Source organism: Cucumis melo, chromosome 5 (genome assembly GCF_025177605.1).
Source record: "Cucumis melo cultivar AY chromosome 5, USDA_Cmelo_AY_1.0, whole genome shotgun sequence".
Taxonomy (NCBI): domain Eukaryota; kingdom Viridiplantae; phylum Streptophyta; class Magnoliopsida; order Cucurbitales; family Cucurbitaceae; genus Cucumis; species Cucumis melo.
Window position 1 is genome coordinate 21,340,907 of NC_066861.1, and position 21,154 is coordinate 21,362,060.

General features: G+C 40.6%; 2 protein-coding genes across 2 annotated transcripts; one reads left to right on the forward strand and one right to left on the reverse strand.

The window, feature by feature from the left end:
* Positions 1-1,347: 1,347 nt before the first annotated feature.
* Positions 1,348-5,958, reverse strand: LOC103492279 (protein trichome birefringence-like 5). The gene is made up of 5 exons (XM_008452585.3): positions 5,227-5,958; positions 4,190-4,382; positions 3,527-3,720; positions 2,529-2,687; positions 1,348-2,034 (listed from the first exon to the last, which is right to left on the reverse strand). Exons 1-5 carry the CDS (start codon positions 5,790-5,792, stop codon positions 1,698-1,700), a joined length of 1,449 nt encoding a protein of 482 aa, XP_008450807.2. The 5' UTR covers positions 5,793-5,958; the 3' UTR covers positions 1,348-1,697.
* Positions 5,959-14,496: 8,538 nt separating this feature from the next.
* LOC127149566 (uncharacterized mitochondrial protein AtMg00860-like) lies at positions 14,497-15,626 on the forward strand. The gene is made up of 2 exons (XM_051085351.1): positions 14,497-14,523; positions 15,210-15,626. The coding sequence occupies exons 1-2, from the start codon at positions 14,497-14,499 to the stop codon at positions 15,624-15,626; spliced, it is 444 nt and encodes a 147-aa protein (XP_050941308.1).
* Positions 15,627-21,154: the final 5,528 nt, after the last annotated feature.

Here is a 21,154-nt window from a genome sequence, read left to right on the forward strand (position 1 = left end):
AACACTGCAGCACTACATGGCAGCGCCACAACGCTCCTTTGTTGGGAGCACTGTGAATGACATCGCAGTGCCAATTCTTTAGTCTCTCTTTTTACTTTCTTTTGCTTCTATTCATGTAATTGAGTTTCATTTTAGTCGGTAAAAGCTTCATGATCCTAACCTTGGTTCTACCTCTTTCATGCATGAAACATGTAAAATCACTGAATAAACATACAAAACCAAAGAATGAACTAGAATGAACTGAAACGATAGAGCACAATTTCAAGACATGTTCTGTAACGCCTCAGGTCCAGGATTCGAAATTCGGATCCCCAACATTCCCCTGCATCTCTTGCAACCTGGCAACATCACCCTTACTTGTCTTAAATGCTTATTAGAGTGAAAGTTCTCCCCATAAACCAATACGAGTTCTTTCAGCATGCTTTGTCTTCACTCACATGCATCCCAGAAAAATTCCTAAGAGGTCACTCAATATATAATTGCTCTTTAGCTTAACTTTGGAGTTCCTATGATCGAGCCAGAGGTCACCTTGTTGATATAGATAATAACTTTTAGTTCTTTTAGGTTTTTATTAACCTTACTTTTTATCGGATCCTGAGAACATCAAAAGTAAGGTTAAGAAAGACTTAAAAGAACTAAAGGTCATCCGAATCCAATAAAAAGTAGGATTAAAAAAGACTTAAGAAAACTAAAAGTTACTATCAATACCAACAAAGTGAACTCTAAAGTTAAGCTTGCTTTTGCTTAGAGCAATTCTATGTTGGGTAACCTTTTGGTAATTTTTCTAACATGCATGTGAGGGAAGACAAAATATGCTGAAAAGACTCTGTGTTAGTTTGTGGAGAACATATCTAGATCTATTGCAAAAAAGTTAACATGTGCTAATTATGAAATTAACAAAAGGGTTTTAAAGTTATCATCTCAACTCAATATTTGGAAGACAAATATAATAAAATGAGAAATATTGCATGAATAATTTTAGAATTAATGGGCTTGACCCATGGGAAGATTATGAGATATTTATGGAAAGATTATGAGATATTTAGGTTACTCGATATCTCATTTTAGTATTCTTTAGGGTAATCGATGATTTACAATAAGTACTCGATATCTCATCTAGGGTACTCAAATCATCTCAATATCTGTATAATTTTCTCTTTTTTTTAATTGCTTTCAATAATAAATCATGATAGTATAGCCAATCTTAGACTTAATTGGTTAAAACATATGTAATCGACCGAGAGATAAAATGTTTGAATCCTTGACCCCAATTATCAAACTAAAAAAAAAAACCCAGAAATTTTCAGAAGTCCTATCAAGCACGAGTACAATTGAACTTGAGAGGTGTAATGAACAAAATTGATCATTTATTATATGGATATCACTTTGCCAACTATATTGCATATCTGTAATATATATGAAAATACACCAAAACAAATCTTCAAAGCCTCCCTACCTATTGAATTTCATACATCTTCTTCCGAATCTGATAAGCATAATATAAATATAAGAGATTCTATACACAGCAGCTAGGAGCAGTTGGTAGCAAAAAGGAATGGTTAACAATCAAGAAGCTACGGCTGGCGTTTGCCAAAAAGCAGCCAAATCAGACTGTAGCCTTCACCAAGGGAAACTTCTTCAAGGAAACCCTTCTTGATTCTTTCCCAAATTAGGAAATGCATGTTGCTGTTGCTCAGCTAGATGGACTTGGATTTTTTCGATTGAGAAACTAAAGCAGCGTAAATAAGTTCATTCCAGGCATCAGGAACCCCAGGGAGGCACCAATGGCTGCAGTCCTGCCGTCTAGTTGAGACCTTTCTCGAAGCAGTACGATTCTTACCATAGATTGATGGGTGACCGTCCTTGCGGAAATTGGTTAACCTTGTGACATTCAAAAGTATGACTGGAACCCTCATTTCCTTAATGGTTTCCTCAACTATCTTCATTTTCAAAGGATAGTTGTCAAGGATGGCACCATTTGAGACTGGTTCAGTTTCACCATTGCATGACCCTCCTGAATCCCAATCTCCACCTCTGTTTTGCAGAGTTCAACATGTAAATGTAAAAGTAGACAGGGAATTTTCTATCCCTTGTGAACAGAAATCTTTTTCAAACATGAATATTTTATTGAGGAGTGAATCACTAAATCCATTCATAAGTCATTCAAAGTGAAAGACCCTTACACCAAAAAACTTGAGTTGAATGGTTACAGCGAGTACATTAATCTTGTATAAGATTCCTCTTCGCATGAAAGTTTAGATAAAACCAAAAAAGTGAAAAAAAGAAACGATACAAACTGACCTCTAGATACTATATAAAATTGCAACTAAAGTTTATGCTGAAAGGTTAGGTCTATATTTAATGTTAAAAATATTCTTAACAAGAACTTTGTAAGAATGGTTGATTACTTTGTCAATTTTCACGGTATAATCTTCAAAAAACTCTCCACCCTATCTTTCCATCTCATCAACATATATTGACATATATATACAAAACTATTTCAAAAGAAGAGGGAATGAAATTTGCACCTGAAATGAGCAGAAGAATATCCTCTATAGAAGACTAGCTGCTTAGCTGGATTTATATTATTATCGATCCAGTTTCCCCATGTCTTGAGTGCTCGTCTGTAAGCCTCAACAGCATCGAACTGCGGGTACAGAACGTCACCTTCTTTATAATAATTTTTCCTGCGTCATCAAACTGTATCAGTAAACTAAACTAAAGAATCAAATTAGTTCTCATACAAAGTTTGATTAGGCTTATTTGGTCTCTATATTTTTAAGCAATCTAGATTATTTATCTCTTTCAAACATTCTATGAAGATTCCTCAGTTTCAAATATTTTGTTTTGGTTCTTAAATTTTGTACAAAAAGTTATTTTAGTAATGTGTATCAATTTTCCTTTGTTTTGAACCTAATGCTAATTATTTTGAGCTCATTATCTTTCATGCCATGATTTGGTGTAAATGTACATCTTTCTAAAGTTCTAACCATCTATCCGATCTTTTGACCAATTGGAGAACTCTTTTGTAACTCCATTGGTTTCGCCTTCACTTTCACTCTTTTTTTTGTAAATTTTGTACATCAATTAAATTTGTTTCTTATAATAGTTTCTTTACAAAAGAAGAGAAAAAACCCTAATACTACATCATGTAGTTTAAAATATTGATCCACACTAGATATATGTATCTAAACAAAAGACATGTATGTGTTAGGTTTCCGTTAAATCATGTATTAAATAAAATTAAGAATAAGGACCAAAATGATTCTAATTCAAAGTTTAGCTAAAAGTAAATATTTAAAGATTGTATTTAAATAGAATAAGCATGGAAATTTAGGAACTAAATAAGATTCAAAAGTTTTTTAAAAATTTTGAAGAATTAAAAACTCATCGAAGTCGACTTTACTGCAATTCAGTTTTGTGTTTGTCAATTTGTTTGCAAACACAACTTTTTCTAGTTTCTGCGATAATGTAAGGTAAAATCCATTCAGGGTATTCCTTATGCAATTAGAAATTAAATCCTTACCCACGAGCGGTTTTTCCATGAGTCCACCAGTGGCCAGTATTAAACACAAGAATGTCAGCGCGCTTCCAGCGTCCAGAAGTCTTGTCAATTCGATCTATAGATAGAGTCGGATTTGAGTTTCCTTGAGCATTTATACGAATTCCCTCCCTCACAAGAAAATGTGATCTCACAAATTCGACAGTACAGTCATAATCCTGCCAAATGTTAACTGAATTAGTTATTTACTTACCAGTTACCAGTAGCTGCAAAAGCTGAACTAAACGAACTGGCAGTAATAGAACTGTTCAAGAATAAAGCAGGTAAGAAAATATTTACTAACTATGGTGCCAACAACTATCCCTCTAAAATATATATTTTCAAAATAAGATAGATAAAAACAAGCAGACTGGAACTCGAGAACACTCATTCCGTTGCCTTTATAAGTGGTTTAATGATCTAACATATACAAACAAACGGTTTCACCAAACAAAATGTCGGCTACTAGATGAAAACTGAAAGTCATATCTTGCAAAAAGTTATCGTGAACTATTTTCCTCTTAAATATGAAGACCTCTATCACACAAAGTTTTAATCTAACACAAAACACCCTGCCAAAGAAGTTATATTCATGTGAAGAAATCTATATTAACCGCAGTAGTAATATCATTGCAATTCTTTTATTACCTTAAACTTGAAAACGAAGTAACCTCTTCCCTTGGTAATTTTGTAGCCATGGGTCTCAAACATTCTCTTCTTATCTTGAAGGCCTTCTCTAAGGAGACAAAGGATTGATTCAAACTGGTTTCTGTTCATAGAATCTCCAACGAGCATCAATCTTTTCCCTCTCAGTCTCACCAGAAAGTCTGTTGCATTAAATCTGAGCTACAAGTGAAAAGATGATACATTTCTTAGTATACGTTAAATATCTACTTGACTGTAAAATACTCAAGCGCTCATTTTTGTTATTTTAATCAGAAGTAAAACATGAAGTCAAACAAACATAATTACAAAATCAAAGGAGAGAAGATAGTCAGTTAACGAACTCAAGGCATAGGAAACCCAGACACACAAAAATAGGAGCGGAAAACGCCCACTCCTTGGGGCTAACTCCAAAAGTAGACAACAAAAAGAATAACAAGATCCCACAATTCTCCAACTAGCTTTATGTGTACACCTTGGAAGACTCTTCAACTTCTTTGGGGCCTCAAGTACCTAAGTAATTTTTAAAAAAGCATTAATCCAACTTCCAAATTGACAGGAATCCCATAAAGTATGTGAACAAGACAGCCTCAAGTGTTTCTAGAAGAGACCATTGTTACGTTGAAGCATCAAGCAATTTAGCCCACCAATACCCAATAAATGATTGGCATAATTTAGATTTCTTTTACAAGGCTACACTACCAAGGCCATTTGGTAGACAAGGAAACGTGTGGGGACTTTTTTAAAGAATTCTATCCCTCATATTCATCCCTCAAAAACAACAATTACGCAAAAGCTCGATGATTAGCTTAAGTTGGATGAAGGTAAAATTAATATTATAGTAGCTAACGAGAACTCTTGAATGACTCCAAACCTAAATTTAATATTATATAATCTAACAAAATGCTAAAGAAAACCTATTAGTACCCAACTGAGCAGTCAAAGAAGGATACATTCACTCAAATCCATCTCAAAAAACTGACCAAATTAAAACCAACAAAATCCACACACGTTGCATATACCTCGGGAGATCACAGCCATAAGGCTTCCATCGCCATTTCGTGTACTCAGAATCAGCTCTCCCATTGTTCCCACAGTCGTAAGCCTCATCAACATAAGGGCAAGAACCCACTTTATAAATCGGATAATGCTCTTCATCTTTAACCCAAGTCCCCATGTAAAGATCACATTGCTTCAGACCCTCCATTGACAAATCCGGACCATCATCAGCCACAATAGAAGCAGCAGCTACACCATGAGGAACCGAACCATTTTCGCCATTAACAGATAACTTATTCTCAATTTGATGATTAGAAGTCTCTGTTTCTTGGGCAGATGGGTTCGTTAAGGACTCAATGTCAGAGGAACCAGACCCAGAATCAGGAAAAGAGATCTGGGGCTCGGATACTGAAGGAGGAGGAGGAGGGGCGAGAGAGACGGTAAAAGGGGATTGGGAAGAGAGGTCTTGGTAGAGAGAAAGGGAAACGTCGGCATTTCGTTTGGTGAAAAAGATGAAGGAACATAGGAAGAGGAGGAAGAAAATGGGAGCGAAGGTAAAACGGTAATTAGGGAGAGAGGAAAACGCCATTGAAGGAGCAGAGAGAGGAAGGCGTCAGTGTGTGTGATCTACAAAATGGTAGTGAAAAAGGGAAGAAGGGTGTTTGGATTTGGACATCAAACCCACTAAACTAAGATCTCTGTCACGTGTTTGTGTATTTGCTTTGATCACAGGGGGCAAATTGAGAAATTGGTAAAGAATGGTAGAGGTGATGGATTTATAGTTTTTGATATAGAAGTTAGATTAAAGTGGGAAAATGTATATAAACATTTTCGTTTTCTGTTCCTAAACATATTATTGAAATGTAGTTGTTATTGCTCTCTCCTTGGTCGAGTGAAATGTTTTCTTCTTTTTTATAATTTGTAATGGTCAAATACTCCACCATTAACATTTTTTAAACATTAATTAACATTGAATAAGAAATTTTTTAACCAATCACAAATTGATACGAAAATATTTATATTTACGATTAACTAAAAATTGACATGTGTCACAAATGTTAAAATTAAATAAAATAGACAATTAGATAAAATTAATTATTTTGATTGAGCCAAAGGTTGAATATGACCCCAACCCATGCAATTGAGCTCATAGGTTTGGTCCATGAATCAACTATGCCCAAGTTCATAAAAGTCAACCAAAGAACTCTATAAATAGAGAAGTTGAGCCAGAAAACTCTCTAACTCATAAAGCCATTGAAGTTTCTTTGAACATATAAGTTTTCCTCAAATTAAATTTTAGATATCGAACCATATCGCATCAAATCAACATAAATACAATATCAACCCAAGTTCAACTTCACGAATCAAATTTATCAAAAATCTATGTGAACAAATTGGCACGCCTAGTAGGACCTCTCTACCTCTCATCTCTCTCTCATCGTCCAAATCTACAAGAAAATCAATGGCTTCAAAGAAGGTTGCATCCAAATGTTTTGTTGCAAGCGATGCTTACACGACCCGTCACCTGCAGTCGTTCTAAGGAAATCATCCAGGAGCAGGATCAAGGTTCTGTCATCGCGCAAAGCATTATGAAACTGCTATTGCAAAATGAATTTATTCATGTACTTGTATTCCACAAAGGTTTTCCTAAAAATGTCATTCACTAATCGTTAGATTTATGTTTTAAGTTTCCTCATCTCCAAGTAAGTGAAGTGTTGAGGCCATGTGGTGGAGGTAAGTCGCTGCGTTTGGTCCAGGCGATAAGAGTTGTTGTAAAGTGTTGGAGTTTAAGTTTAGATGTTTTGGTCTTTAAATTACAAAAGTGTTTGTCTTTTATTTGTACTAAGTTGTGTTAAGGAATGAATAAGGTTTGTTAAGTTATTTCCAACTTGAAGTATTGTGTTCATATCTCGTAGCTTGTTCGTGGAGAGTTAAGTTAAAGTTTTGAGTTTAAGGTTTATGATCGGGCATTTAGGCACGTTCTTTAGGGGTGTTAGGATTACCCAAAGTCGTGTTCGCATCGAGAACGCGAGGAAGGGACGCACATTTCGGGTGGGGCATGACAACATAGGCTGCTGCCTTGCAACGTAGCGGCGCCCCACAAGGCCTCAAGTGGTGTTGTAAGGCAGAATGAAAGAATTTGCGAAAACGCCCAAGTGCTACGCCGCTGCCCTAGAGCTCCGCGATGCTCCATCGTTTTCTATATATGCTAAGTTTTCGTCAAACATTGAATCCTAGTTTGGATTCTAATCGTTTTAGGCTCATTTAATCCCCATTTTCTAAGTTCTTTCATGGTGTTTTGGTTTTCGAGCAATTCCTCATCATTCGACATGTGGATGAAAAGATAAGGTAACTTCTTATAGCTTGGGTACGTAGAAATCTTCCTTGTGTCCTTTGAGTTTATTAGAGTTTGAACTTATTTTTATTGTAATCTTGGTTTAGTTTTGTTCTTTGATGATATTTTGTTATATGTTTGGACGATGAAAAATATATAACTTTAGCTTTGTATTTAATCTTGGTTAGAGCAATAGGTTAGGTTAGCTCTTAAATCTACTTTGATGCATATTGATTCTAACCAATCTAGAATTAAACCTATTGAATGTCAATTAGACGATGGAGATTAAACATTCTATTTAAGGATTTGTAGAACTTAATGCTATTGAAAAGTTTAATATTGTATGATTAATCATATTGAACTAAAACAATTAGAACCTTGGGATTATTTAACTAACAGTTTCAATTAAATTGGTTAGATGAAGATTGCATATAGATAATTGATGATAGCTCGATGAATAAATTCTTTGGAGAAGGGAGAGATTGATAACCCAAGCTAACTCTTTTATTTTCTACAATTTACTTCCTTGCATTCAATTCCAACTTCAATTCCCCCTATTTATCACTTAACTAATTAATTAACTAATATTCGTGCTTTCCTACGGATCTATCAGGTCTTGCTACTTGTACTACATAGTAGTATAGGTAGTATCGATCGGTATAATATAAATTTCATTTGATTTGTCAATTTACAGGCAACAGTAAAAAGACCACAATAAATCTATAAATAAAGGAAAGGCCTTTATAAACCCGAAGTGAGCAAAGTTAAGCTAAGAGAGAGTAGAGACTAAAATTCTTGGAAAAGCAGCAAAGTTGGTGATGGGAAAAAAACACCAAAGAAACATGCAGTGGAAGACAAGGATCATGATTTACTCTATATATAAGGACCCGACTCCTTATACTAAGTTGAAGCCTTTACAAATTTTAAAAGAAATAAAATTTGTAAAGGCTTCAACTTAGTATAAGGAGTCGGGTCCTTACAGTTGGTATCAGAGCCTATGTTCTAGGTTATGTAGACTGGCTTACGATGTAAGTCTTTGTTTTGGTTTTGTTTTATTTTACCCCTATGGCTATACGGTCCTTCGTCACTCGCCAGGTATGTTTTAAGACTTTGCTAAATGTTATGGTTACAATCTTGCCTGAATAAAATGAGTGTAGTTAGTATAAGTTTTGTGGTTGTTTTGTAAAAAGTTTCTTTTGGTGAAACTTTAAGAAAATATGCCGCCGCGTAAAGGTGCACGTCGAGGGGGTGGTAGGAGAGGCAAAGAAGCTGGACGTACCCAACCGGAGGAGCAACCTGCTGTGTGTCAAGGGAATAATTGACCAAGGTATTATTTACCTATGGCCGTATGCCCGAATACCCCCATATCGCTTTATCTTTATGTCTTGAAAGTAGTCCATGTTAATTCTTTCGTTTTTGTGTCGCCGAGCCACAGTGTGACATTTCGGCTTTTTCATATGCAAGCGTGCCAAGGCCAAAAATCTCAATATGTACTATAGGGGGTACATGACTAGTCCAACCCCCGCCCAAGCCTTGTCGCACTCTTTGCAAGTTAAGCTATTTTCTTTGCAATTGACAGTCTTCAATGCTTTCTTTATGATGTTTTCAACTATTTACTTTCTCTCTCTCGTTTTATAAAAACATTTTTCCAAGAACGTAGAGGGAGGCTACATCATACCGCGAGTTTGTCCGCAGATTCTAAATTTCGAACGGCTGACTTGTTGATCGAGCTAAACAAGTGCCGCACAATCGTGTTGAGAAGTTACGATTGTGACAAGTGGTATTAGAGCCAGGTTCGGCTAATTGACGATAAGACCAAAACATGTCATTCATGAATCCATCGGGCAAGGCCTAGAAAGACCGATTAGTGGAGCTAGAAGAGTAGATGCTATACCTAGTCGAAGTTCCCGACTCCATCCGCTACTTGGAGTCTCGTCGCGACGAAATTTCTGAGAAAATCGATGCAATCGATGCGGTAGATGGTCGTGTCGAAGAGTTATCGATACAAGAGTTGTTGGCAAGAGTCGACACCCTAGAAACAAACATAAGCGTCGGAAGAACTGTTAACTACGAGCATGGAGACAGTTCATCAGGCTTTGCTGCCAATATGGAAGAATGTGTCAGCGAGCTAGATAGCTCTCAAAAGACACTATTAGAGATGATAAACGGCATGTCGGAGGATTTTAGAGTCACCCTCGATGTCGTTAGGAATGAAATCGCAGACGTGAACGCGAGGCTGAATCTCGCGATACGAGCAATGGCAAACCAAGCTCTAGCTGGAGGAGCAATTTCGGTTAGCAGAGTAAAGATCCCGGAACTAAAGCCCTTCTGTGGGGCAAGAGATGCAAAGGCTTTAGAGAATTATATTTTCAATCTTGAACATTACTTCAAGGCTACAAACACCATCACCGAGGAAGCCAAAGTGACATTGGCAATAATGCATCTGTCTGAAGATGCCAAGTTGTGGTGGAGGTCCCGATACGTGGACATACAGGAAGGGCGTTGCACAATAGATACTTGGGACGCCCTGAAGAGAGAACTCCGCTCGTATTTCTTCCCCAAGAATGTGGAAATCCTTGCTCGGTGAAAGTTGCGCGATCTAAGACACACTGGCGAGATTCGGGAGTACGTGAAACAGTTCGCGGGGTTGATGTTAGACATTCGCGATATGTCAGAGAAAGACAAAGTATTCTGTTTTGTCGAAGGGCTAAAACCGTAGGCAAGGGCCAAGTTGTATGAACAAAGGGTTCAAGACCTCACGTCAACTTATGCAGCAGCCGAATGGTTGTTCGATTTGACAAGTGACTCTCAAGATGTGAGACGTCACTAAAGTTCCTCACTTGGAAGGAACATGAATAGTCGTCCGAGTTCTCCCAAAGCTGTCAGGGGAGACGAATGTCCTGGTAAAGACCGCAGATCTCACCAGTCAAACACAGAGAACACATGGCGAAGGCTGAATAATCGGAGCCCACCCAAGCGTCCCCTTAGTTGTTTCATATGTGGGAAGCTACATCTGGCAAGAGAATGCCCGAATAAAGTCGACTTCCATGAGTTTCAGGCCTCATTAATCGCGGATTCAGACGATAAGTCAAATCAAGTTGAGGATGAAATGGGCCAGATAGGTGAGAGCAAAAAGACTCGAATAAGGGCCATAAAATACATGTCATCTCTCCAGAAAAAGTCAGGGGAGAGACACTTACCAACAAAAGGGGGCTTACTGTATGTTGACACCTGGATCAACCAAAAGCAGACTGAGAGCACTATGGTTGATTCTGGTGCAACCCACAACTTCATAACTGAGGCGGAAGCTAGACGTTTAAGGCTCCGTTGGGAGAAGGATTCAAGAAGGATGAAGGTCGTGAATTCCGTTGCCGTACCTATCGTCGGACTGGTGAAGCGAGCGACGATAAAGTTGAGAGGATGGAAAGGCCCCGTAGACGTTGTGGTTGTAAAGATGGACGACTTTGATGTAGTACTGGGAGTGGAGTTTCTCCTTGAACATCAAGTTATACCAATGCCCTCAGCCAAATGTCTAGCGATTACCGGATCTTTCCCCACGGTAGTACAAGCAGATATTCGTCAACCTAACGGGTTCAAAATGATATCGGCCATGCAACTAGACAAGAGTCGCGTCCAAGAGGAACTACCATCTATGGAGATCCTGCTTGGGGCGTTGGAAAAGCCGGGGGAGACAGTCCCCAAGGGCACTCTGTATGTTCCAGAGAAGTGCCATGGTGTGATGCCAAGTAGTTGGCCCAAGTCCTCGTCGATGCGAAGGAGAACCGACCATGGGGTAGAGTCGCCATCAGAGGCAAAAGCGCATGCGAAGAATGCTTATCGCATGACGCCGCCGGAGTTAACCAAACTTCGGAAACCATCAAAGATGTTGTTGAATACAGGATTTAGTAGACCTGTATAAGCTCCGTATGGAGCCCACGTCCTTTCTCTGAAGAAGAAGGACAGAAGCCCACAACAGTGTGTTGACCGCCGTACCCAGAGTAAGCTCACAGTGCGGTGTAAATATCCATTCCCCATGCTCATGAGGCGGGTGGACCGCCCCCATGGGGTGAAGTACCTCCCGAAGTCAGACATCCGATCGAGGTACTGTCGAGTAAGAACAACAAAGGCAAAGGGACTCGAGACAACTTGTGTCACTGGACATGAAGCATACGAGCTCCCCGTGGTGCCACTAAGTCTTACCGATGCCACGGGAGGAAAGTGTTGTTCTATGCAGAGCCAGATGAACATGCTGGGTCATGTGGGGGAGTGCCACCAAAGTGGGTTGTTGAAAGAAGAAGACACTCAGTAGAGTGAGAACCTCGAGTGTCAGGTCGCCTTCAATGGTTCAAAGCAAGCCATGATCGAGGGGCCAAGTCTTGGGGTCGTCGATGCGACCAAGACTCCTGAAGTTGAAGCCGAGCAATTCAGCTGTGAGCTCGGAGAATACCTGCATCATTGTGTTGATGGCAGACAAAAGAATTGGGTTCAACTGCTGAAGGTAGCCCAATTCGGTCATAGTGCTCAAACAGACTCGCTGATCAAGAGAAGTCCGTTTGAGATTAAAGGTAATAGGCATTCTGTTTTGCTGCCCCTCGCTGATGGCCCTTATGTAGGGAACCGCCCTCAAGTCCATCGAGTTGGAGAGGAATGTGAACAAATGGCCGACATCGCTCGAGTGTGCCTAAAAGAAGCTTCAAGGCCGATGGAGGAGAGGGGAGATCAAAAGCGATGCCCTCTCGAGTTCGAGTGGATGACCAAGCTTCCAATTGACGGTGCAACAACGTCGTATGATTATCTGTCAACCTGAACCTGGAGGAAGACAGAGAAGTCAAGGAAGTCCTTGCTGACAGAGTAAGAACTGGTAGAAGGCCCACGAGGGAGACACATAAATTCCTGTTGAAGCAGAAAAAGCCCCTCGTGGAGGTAACAAGAGAGGACATGTCGAAGACCTTAAAGCGTGGATGTAGAACACCGAAGAGCTCCAGATTCGCCAGTTGACGAGGACGTCAACCATTTAAGTGGGGGAGAATGTCAAGGGCATAATTGTCCAAGGTACTGTTTACCTATGGCCATATGCCCGAATACCCCCAAATCGCTTTATCTTTATGTATTGAAAGTAGTCTAGGTTAATTCTTCTGTTTTTGTGTCATCGAGTCACAGTGTGACATTTCGGCTTTTTCATATGCAAGCGTGCCAAGACCAAAAATCTCAATATTTACTATAGGGGGTACATGACTAGTCCGACCCCCGCCCAAGCCTTGTCGCACTCTTTGCAAGCTAAGCTATTTTCTTTGCAATTGACAGTCTTCAATGCTTTCTTTATGATGCTTTCAACTATTTACTTTCTCTCTCTCGTTTTATAAAAATATTTTTCCAAGAACGTGGAGGGAGGCTACATCATATCGCGAGTTTGTTCGCGGATTCCGAATTTCGAACGGCTGACTTGTTGATCGAGCTAAACAAGTGTCGTACAATCGTGTTGAGAAGTTATGATTGTGACACTGTGCAGGCAGCCAACCCTAACGCACCTGTCACCCAGGTGGATCTCGCTGCAATGGAGCAGCGATATCAGGACATGCTACAAGCTGCTTTAGCACCTTTTCTCGCTACCCAGCAGACCCAGGCCGCCCTTGTTTAGGCCTAGACCGTCCCTCCTCCAGCCCCGGTGGGAGCTCAGTCCGCGCCGGTTCAACTGTCGGCTGAGGCCAAACACCTAAAAGACTCTAGGAAGTACAATCCTACAACGTTTGATGGATCCATGGACAACCCCACCAAGGCTCAGATGTGGCTGACCTCTATAGAGAAAATCTTCAGGTACATGAAATGCTCTGATGACTAGAAGGTTTAGTGCACAGTTTTCTTCCTGGAGGATAGAGGCACCGCGTGGTGGGAGACTGATGAGAGGATGTTGAGTGGAGATGTCAGCAAGATAACCTGGGAGCAGTTCAAGGAGAGCTTCTATGCTAAGTTCTTTTCTACCAACGTGAAGTACGTGAAGCAGCAAGAGTTCCTAAACTTGGAGCAAGGCGACATGACTGTGGAGCAGTATGACGCTGAGTTTGACATGGAGGCCAGGACCGAGAAGTTTGTTAGAGGTCTTAGGCTAGACCTCTAGGGTATTCTCCGAGCCCTCAGGTTGACCACTCATGTTGATGCTTTACGCCTGGCTTTAGACTTGAGCTTGTATGAGAGAGCTGATCCGTCCAAGGCTGCCGGCAGAGGGTCAGCCCTTAGATAGAAGAGGAAGGTTGAGTCGCAGCTTGACTTGACACCGCAGCGAAATCTGAGGTCAGGAGGTGTTTTATAGTGGCATCGTCGGGAGCTTGCAGCAGTCGGGAGAACCTTGAGAGAGCTAACCGTTTGTCCTAGCTGTGAGAGAGTTCATAGAGGTCGTTGCTTGACCGAGAGCGGAGTTTGCTTCAGGTGCAGGCAACCAAGGCATACCTTTGACGCTTGTCCTTGGAAACCCATTGAGACTACCTCGCACCAGCCTCCCGCTTCTCAGCAAGGAAGAGTTTTTGCCACTACCCGTTAGGAGGCCGAGCGAGCTGGTACAGTGGTGACAGGTACGCTCCCAATCTTGGGGCACTATGCTTTTGTGTTGTTTGACTCTGGGTCATCCCATTCGTTCATATCCTTTGTGTTCGTTCAGCATGTTGGTTTAGAGGTAGAACCATTTAATGGTGTTTTTTCTGTTTCTACTCCATCTGGGGAGGTTTTGCTGTCTAAAGAAAAGATAAAGGCATGTCAGATAGAGATAGCAAACCAGATGTTAGATGTGACCTTACTTGTGTTAGACATGCAGGATTTCGATGTAATCCTAGGCATGGATTGGCTGTCTGCTAACCATGCAAGTATAGACTGTTTCTGTAAGGAAGTCGTTTTTAACCCTCCCTTTGGGACTAGTTTCAAATTTAAGGGGACAGGAATCGTATGTATACCCAAGGTCATCTCAGCTATGAAGGCTAGTAAGCTACTCAACCAGGTACTTGGAGCATCTTGGCAAGCGAAGTAGATACCAGAGAACCAGAAGTTTCCCTGTCCTCTGAACCAGTGGTAAGGGAGTACCCCGACGTTTTCCCCGACGAGCTTCCAAGACTTCCGCCTTCTAGAGAGATAGACTTCGCCATCGAGTTAGAGCCAGGCACTGCTCCTATCTCGAGGGCCCCTTATAGAATGGCTCCAGCTGAGCTAAAGGAGCTGAAGGTACAACTGAAGGAGTTGCTGGACAAGGGTTTCATTCGACCTAGTGTGTCACCTTGGGGAGCACCAGTGTTGTTTGTGAAGAAGAAGGATGGGTCGATGCGCCTTTGCATTGACTAAAGAGAACAGAACAAGGTGACAGTCAAGAACCGCTACCCCTTGCCCAAGATTGATGATTTGTTTGATCAGTTGCAAGGAGCCACCGTCTTTTCTAAGATCGACCTGCGATCAGGCTATCACCAGTTGAGGATCAAGGATAGTGATATTCCTAAGACTACTTTCTGTTCCAGATACGGGCATTATGAGTTCATTGTGATGTCTTTTGGTTTGACTAATGCTTCTACGGTATTCATGGACTTGATGAACAGAATGTTTAAGGATTTCTTAGACACGTTTTTCATAGTGTTCATTAACGACATTTTGATTTACTCTAAGACTGAGGCTGAGCATGAGGAGCATTTGCACTAGATTTTGGAGACTCTTCGAGCTAATAAGCTGTATGTCAAGATCTCCAAGTGTGAGTTCTGGCTGAAGAAGGTGACTTTCCTCGGCCATGTGGTTTCCAGTGAAGGAGTTTCTGTGGACCCGACAAAGATCGAAGCGGTTACCAGTTGGCCTCGATCGTCTACAGTTAGCGAGGTTCATAGTTTCCTGGGTTTAGCAGGTTACTATAGGTGGTTTGTGGAAGACTTCTCTCGTATAGCCAGCCCCTTTACTCAGTTGACTAGGAAGGAGACTCCTTTTGTTTGGAGTCCAGCTTGTGAGAGTAGCTTCCAGGAGCTTAAGCAGAAGCTTATGTCTGCATCAGTCCTTACAGTGCCAGATGGGTCTGGGAGCTTTGTGATCTACAGTGATGCCTCCAAGAAAGGACTAGTTGCATGTTGATGCAACAGGGCAGGGTAGTTGCTTATGCCTCCCGTCAATTGAAGAGTCATGAGCAGAACTACCCTACCCATGACCTAGAGTTGGCAGCAGTGGTTTTCGCACTGAAGATATGGAGACATTACCTGTACGGTGAGAAGATACAGATTTTCACTGACCATAAGAGCCTAAAGTACTTCTTCACCCAAAAGGAGTTGAACATGAGATAGAGAAGATGACTTGAGTTGGTCAAGGATTATGACTGTGAGATTCTGTATCACCCGGGTAAGGAAAATGTAGTAACTGATGCGCTGAGTAGGAAGGTTGCAGATTCAGCAGTGCTTATCACCAAGCAAGCTCCCTTACTCAGAGATTTTGAGAGAGCCAAGATTGCAGTCTCAGTAGGGGAAGTTACCTCACAGTTGGCTCAGTTGTCAGTGCAGCCGACCTTGAGACAGAGGATTATTGTTGCTTAGCTAAATGATCCTTATCTGGTCGAGAAGCGTCGTTTGGTAGAGACAGGGCAAGGTGAGTATTTCTCCATATCCTCTGACGATGGCCTTACGTTTGAGGGACGTTTGTGCGTGCCGGAAGACAGTGCAGTCAAGACAGAGCTTTTGACTGAGGCTCACAGTTCTCCATTTACTATGCACCCTGGAAGTACGAAGATGTACCAAGACTTGAGGTGTGTCTATTGGTGGAGGAACATAAAGAGAGAAGTGGCAGACTTTGTCAGTAGATGTTTGGTGTGCCAGCAGGTGAAGGCACCTAGACAGAGGCCAGCAGGGTTGTTGCAACCCTTGAGTATGCTGGGATGGAAATGGAAGAGCGTGTCGATGGACTTCATTACAGGACTGCCCAGGACTCTAAAGGGCTATACAGTCATTTGGATTGCTATTGACAGACTCACGAAGTCAGCCCACTTTGTTCCAGAGAAATCCACTTACACTGCCAGTAAGTGGGGATAGTTATATATGACCGAGATAGTGAGACTGCATGGAGTACCGTATTCATCGTTTCTGATAGAGATGCTCATTTCACATTGAAGTTCTGGAAAGGACTTTAGCTTGCCTTGGGCATGAGGTTAGACTTCAGCACAACTTTTCATCCTCAGGCTGATGGTCAGACAGAGAGGTTGAACCAAATTTTAGAGGACATGCTGCGAGCTTGTGTGCTAGAGTTTTTAGGGAGTTGGGACTCTCATTTACATTTGATGGAGTTCGCCTATAATAACAGTTATCAGGCCACCATTGGCATGGCGCCGTTTGAAGCTCTCTATGGTAGGTGTTGCAGATCTCCTGTTTATTGGGGAGAGATAGGTGAACAGAGACTGCTAGGCCCTGAGTTAGTGCAGACCACCAATGCACCATAAAGAAGATTAGAGCTCGTATGTTGACAGCATAGAGCAGATAGAAGAGTTATGTTGATGTACGGCGTAAGGATCTCGAGTTTGATGTGAGAGACATGGTTTTTCTGAAGGTAGCACCTATGAGGGTGTTCTGAGGTTCGAGAAGAAGGGGAAGCTAAGTCCACGTTTTGTAGGACCATTTGAGATACTGGAGCGGATTGGTCCTGTAGCTTACCATTTGGCGTTGCCTCCATCATTTTCTGCAGTACATGATGTATTCCATGTCTCCATGCTGAGGAAGTATGTCGCAGACCCGACGCATGTAGTTGACTTCGAACCATTGCAAATTAATGAGAACTTGAGCTACGAGGAGCAACCTGTTGAGATTTTGGCAAGGGAGGTCAATAGGCTCCGTAATCGAGGAATTGCACTGGTCAAGGTTCTTTGGCGAAACCACGGAGTTGAAGAGGCCACATAGAAGAGAGAAGAGGACATGAGAGCCCAGTACCCCGAGCTGTTCGAGGATTAGAACTTTCGAGGACGAAAGTTTTTCAAAGGAGGGAAGATTGTAACACCCCAAATTTTGGATGTTTAATATTATTTGATTTGTGATTATGTGATTTTGTTAGACATTACCAATGGTGGTGGTGCTTGGGAGTTGTGTTAATTGGATGTATTTGAGAAAACTTGATTAATGAAATTTTTTGTTGTGTAATTAATTAAGTTTTGAGGAATATAATTATTTTATTTGGATAATAAAAATTGGTAGAGATATTGTTTGTAGATAAAGATGATTGGTTGGTTGAAGAGGGAGGTTATGTGATTTATTTGGGAAAATTAAAAAAAAAAAAGAAGATAAAATGGGAAATTTGGTGAGATTTATTTGAGGAAAGAGAGGATTTGTTGTTTGAAATAAAATAAGGAAAAGGAAAGGAAAATTCTTTTATTGATTTTATTATTAGTGTTTAAATAGGCATAGGAATCCGTGCACCAAAACCCATTATCTCCTTCTTTGGAAAGAAAAAGGAGAAAACCCTAGCCGCCGTCAGACCCGCCGTCGCTGTGTTCATCTGACCGCCGCCTGAAGTGAACCGCGACTGTTCGTCAAAGCCGTGAGCCCGACCCACACGCTCGTGTCCCTTCCTCCGCAGTCTACCCCGATCCGTCGTCGTCTGCACCGATCCACCGAACGCCGCCCCGTTCTATCGTCGACCATTGGAGTTCGCCGCCACCAGGTCAGCGTCGCATCGTCGAAAGACCGAGCCCCACCATCTCAGCCGTCGCTCGAACCCGATACTCGATCCACGCGCCCGCGTCTTCTTCACCACGTGAAGCCGGCCCAACCTGCGTCCCTTCCCCGCAACCCGAGCTGTGCCCACAATCCGCACCGAGTTGAGCCCGCGCATACACCGTAACTGAGCTGCATGCATGCCGCGCCTGCCTGAGCCACCCTGCACGCGCGCGAGCCGCCTATTCGAGCTGTCTTTTGCTTTCTAACCGAGTCGCCTAGCCGTTTCACCTGTCTTTGAGCCGCCAGCCTGCTTTCGATCATTTTCACCTAGTTTGGTAAGTTTGATTGGGTTTTGGAATACCCAACTAAGATTTGAATTTGTTGGATCTCAAATAATTTAATTTTCGGGTTAAATTAAATTATTTCTCTTAAGGAACATCTTGGACCAATTGATTTCTAGAGCGTGAGATTTCTTCAGTTAAGGGCTCAAGCGTTGCAACCTCGACCTAGGGTAAGTTACTTCAACTGAATGTTTGGAGTCTTTGATCGTTTCGTGTTTCTAACCAGTAGGACTTCGCTGCTGGAAAAACGTGACTTTGCGATTAGAACTCGTTGAGCAAATCTCCAGGTAAGAGATTCTACTACTAGACCTACAAGTAGAATTAAGAGATCGCATATGTTCTTAGTTGTGCACATTGGTGACTAGACTACATAACGGCATGGCAATTAATGATGATATGATTTGATATGATGATATGACATGACATGATGATATGATTTAATATGATGATATGATGTGACGTGATGACGTGATGATGCTATGTTACGTGTATGCTATAGTTAGGGTGCATGTTAGCTTATCCTATGAGAGTCATACCTGCATGGGTGTCCTTCGGGATCACCACCTATTTAGGACTGCGTAGTCCAACGGGACCACCAGTCTGGCATTGATATAGACATGATTCGAGTGATTCGACGGGATCGCTTGCAGCCCGATTGTCTTAGTGTTTCCTCCAGGTACGCTACAGACCAGTTTGTCCTAGGTATTCTTTCGGGTCACCGAAGACCATATTTTGTTCCTACGGGATCATATGTTGCACGTGTTCGGGAACGTGCCAGTTCTTGGGTACCATTTTCAGAACTCTAATAGGAAGTTAACAGGTACCTAGCGGGACTAGTAGTGAGTCCCTTACTGAGTATTTTATACTCACTCTTTCCATTTCATTTTTTTTCAGGCTGAGCTAGAGGTAAGGGCAAGGGCAAGCTGGCGAGCGCAGTAGTGACCGTGGCGAGCCATAGGGATCTTATGCTTCCCCTTCATGTCGTAGTTCAGACTTTAACGCGTCATTTTAGTCTATTCTTTATTCGTTATTTTATTTCTTTAAAAATTAGATAGGGTCCGAGTTAGGATTTTATTTTTCACTTATCTCTAATTGCAGTTGTTTAGGCTTTTAAATAAAAAATTTTGAGGTTTTGTTTCATTTTTTCAAAACTTTACAAATTTTATTTGTCTTTTAAAATTTGTAATGGCTTTAACTTAGTATAAGGAGTCGGGTCCTTACACTATATGCATCTAAACGATTTAGAAATTAACATGTTGTAACTAAACAACAAACCTAAACGAAGAATATAGAAGGTAAACGATGAGCTTATCTTTCTAGTTCTCAACTTCTTCTTCGTTCCAAAATTTCTTCTCTGCCTGAAGATCACGAGCAAAGGACAACCACTATGTTAACCTACTAATCTCAGGACTAAGAGTCGAGTTGTGGGACTCGTTTTTATGAAAGATATCTTAGAAATAGAAGGAGGAAGGTGTATCGTTTAGAGGTTTTTCATGAGATTTTTATCATCATCTTCTCATTCTGTAAATGAAAGTTTATATAGAAAGTTACATGAAAAATACATGCAATTTTCTTTTATGTAATCTCAACACCTAACTAATCCATTAACCCTTAATGGAATTAGTTTTTCATGAGATTTTTATCATCGTCTTCTCATTCTGTAAATGGAAGTTTATATAGAAAATTACATGCAAAATACATGTAATTTTCTTTTATGTAATCTCAACACCTAATTAATCTATAAACCTTTAATGGAATTAGTGGCTTATAAGTTCATTACAGCTGCCACATTTTTCACTAACATTTACTAATAAATATATTAGTCAAAGGACAATTTGGTCATTTGACCAATTAAGTCAAAGTCAAACTTTGACTTTTCTTAGTCAAAAGTCAACTTTTTGACTTTTCTTAGTCAAAAGTCAACTTTTTGACTTTTTGCTATTTTATCCGTCTTGACTAATTTCAACCTCCCGAGTATGAATCCGCATACATTTTTCTAAAATTCAAATCATATTTGAATATAAATCCGATCAAAGTTTTATCTTTCAAAGTGAAAAGTCAACATGTTGACTTTTATAACTTCGACCATTTCAAAACTTTCCAAGCTTCTAAATATAAATCCATATTCATATTTTTATTATTTATATTATTTATTTAAATCATATTTAAACATAAAGCTTGAAGTTTATATTTACCAACTTATATCATATACACTTGTCAGTCTCTCTCTCTTTACCTAATTCGAACAATTCAAAGTTATTCCAACATATTGTTCTTAGTTGAATCCATATGAGCTAATAGGGGAACCTAATTGACCTATAGATCATGGGTTCCAATGATTCGAGATTAACTGGCTAAACTCTTTTAGACCAAGCTTCATCAACATTCATTAACTAAAGAGTCATTCCACAAAAGACTCTTAGTTGCACTCCCCTCACTATAGATATATTTCTGTCCACCTGATATAACCATGATGAGTAAGTTGATCCTCCACAAGTTGTTCATAATCTTGGCTGGGTCAAAATACTATTTTACCCTCGAGATTACATCTTGCTCCTTAAGACCCACTGATCCACTATTGAACAATTGGTTTAAGGTCCAACCTATAAACCTGAATCCTTCTCGGGGCAAT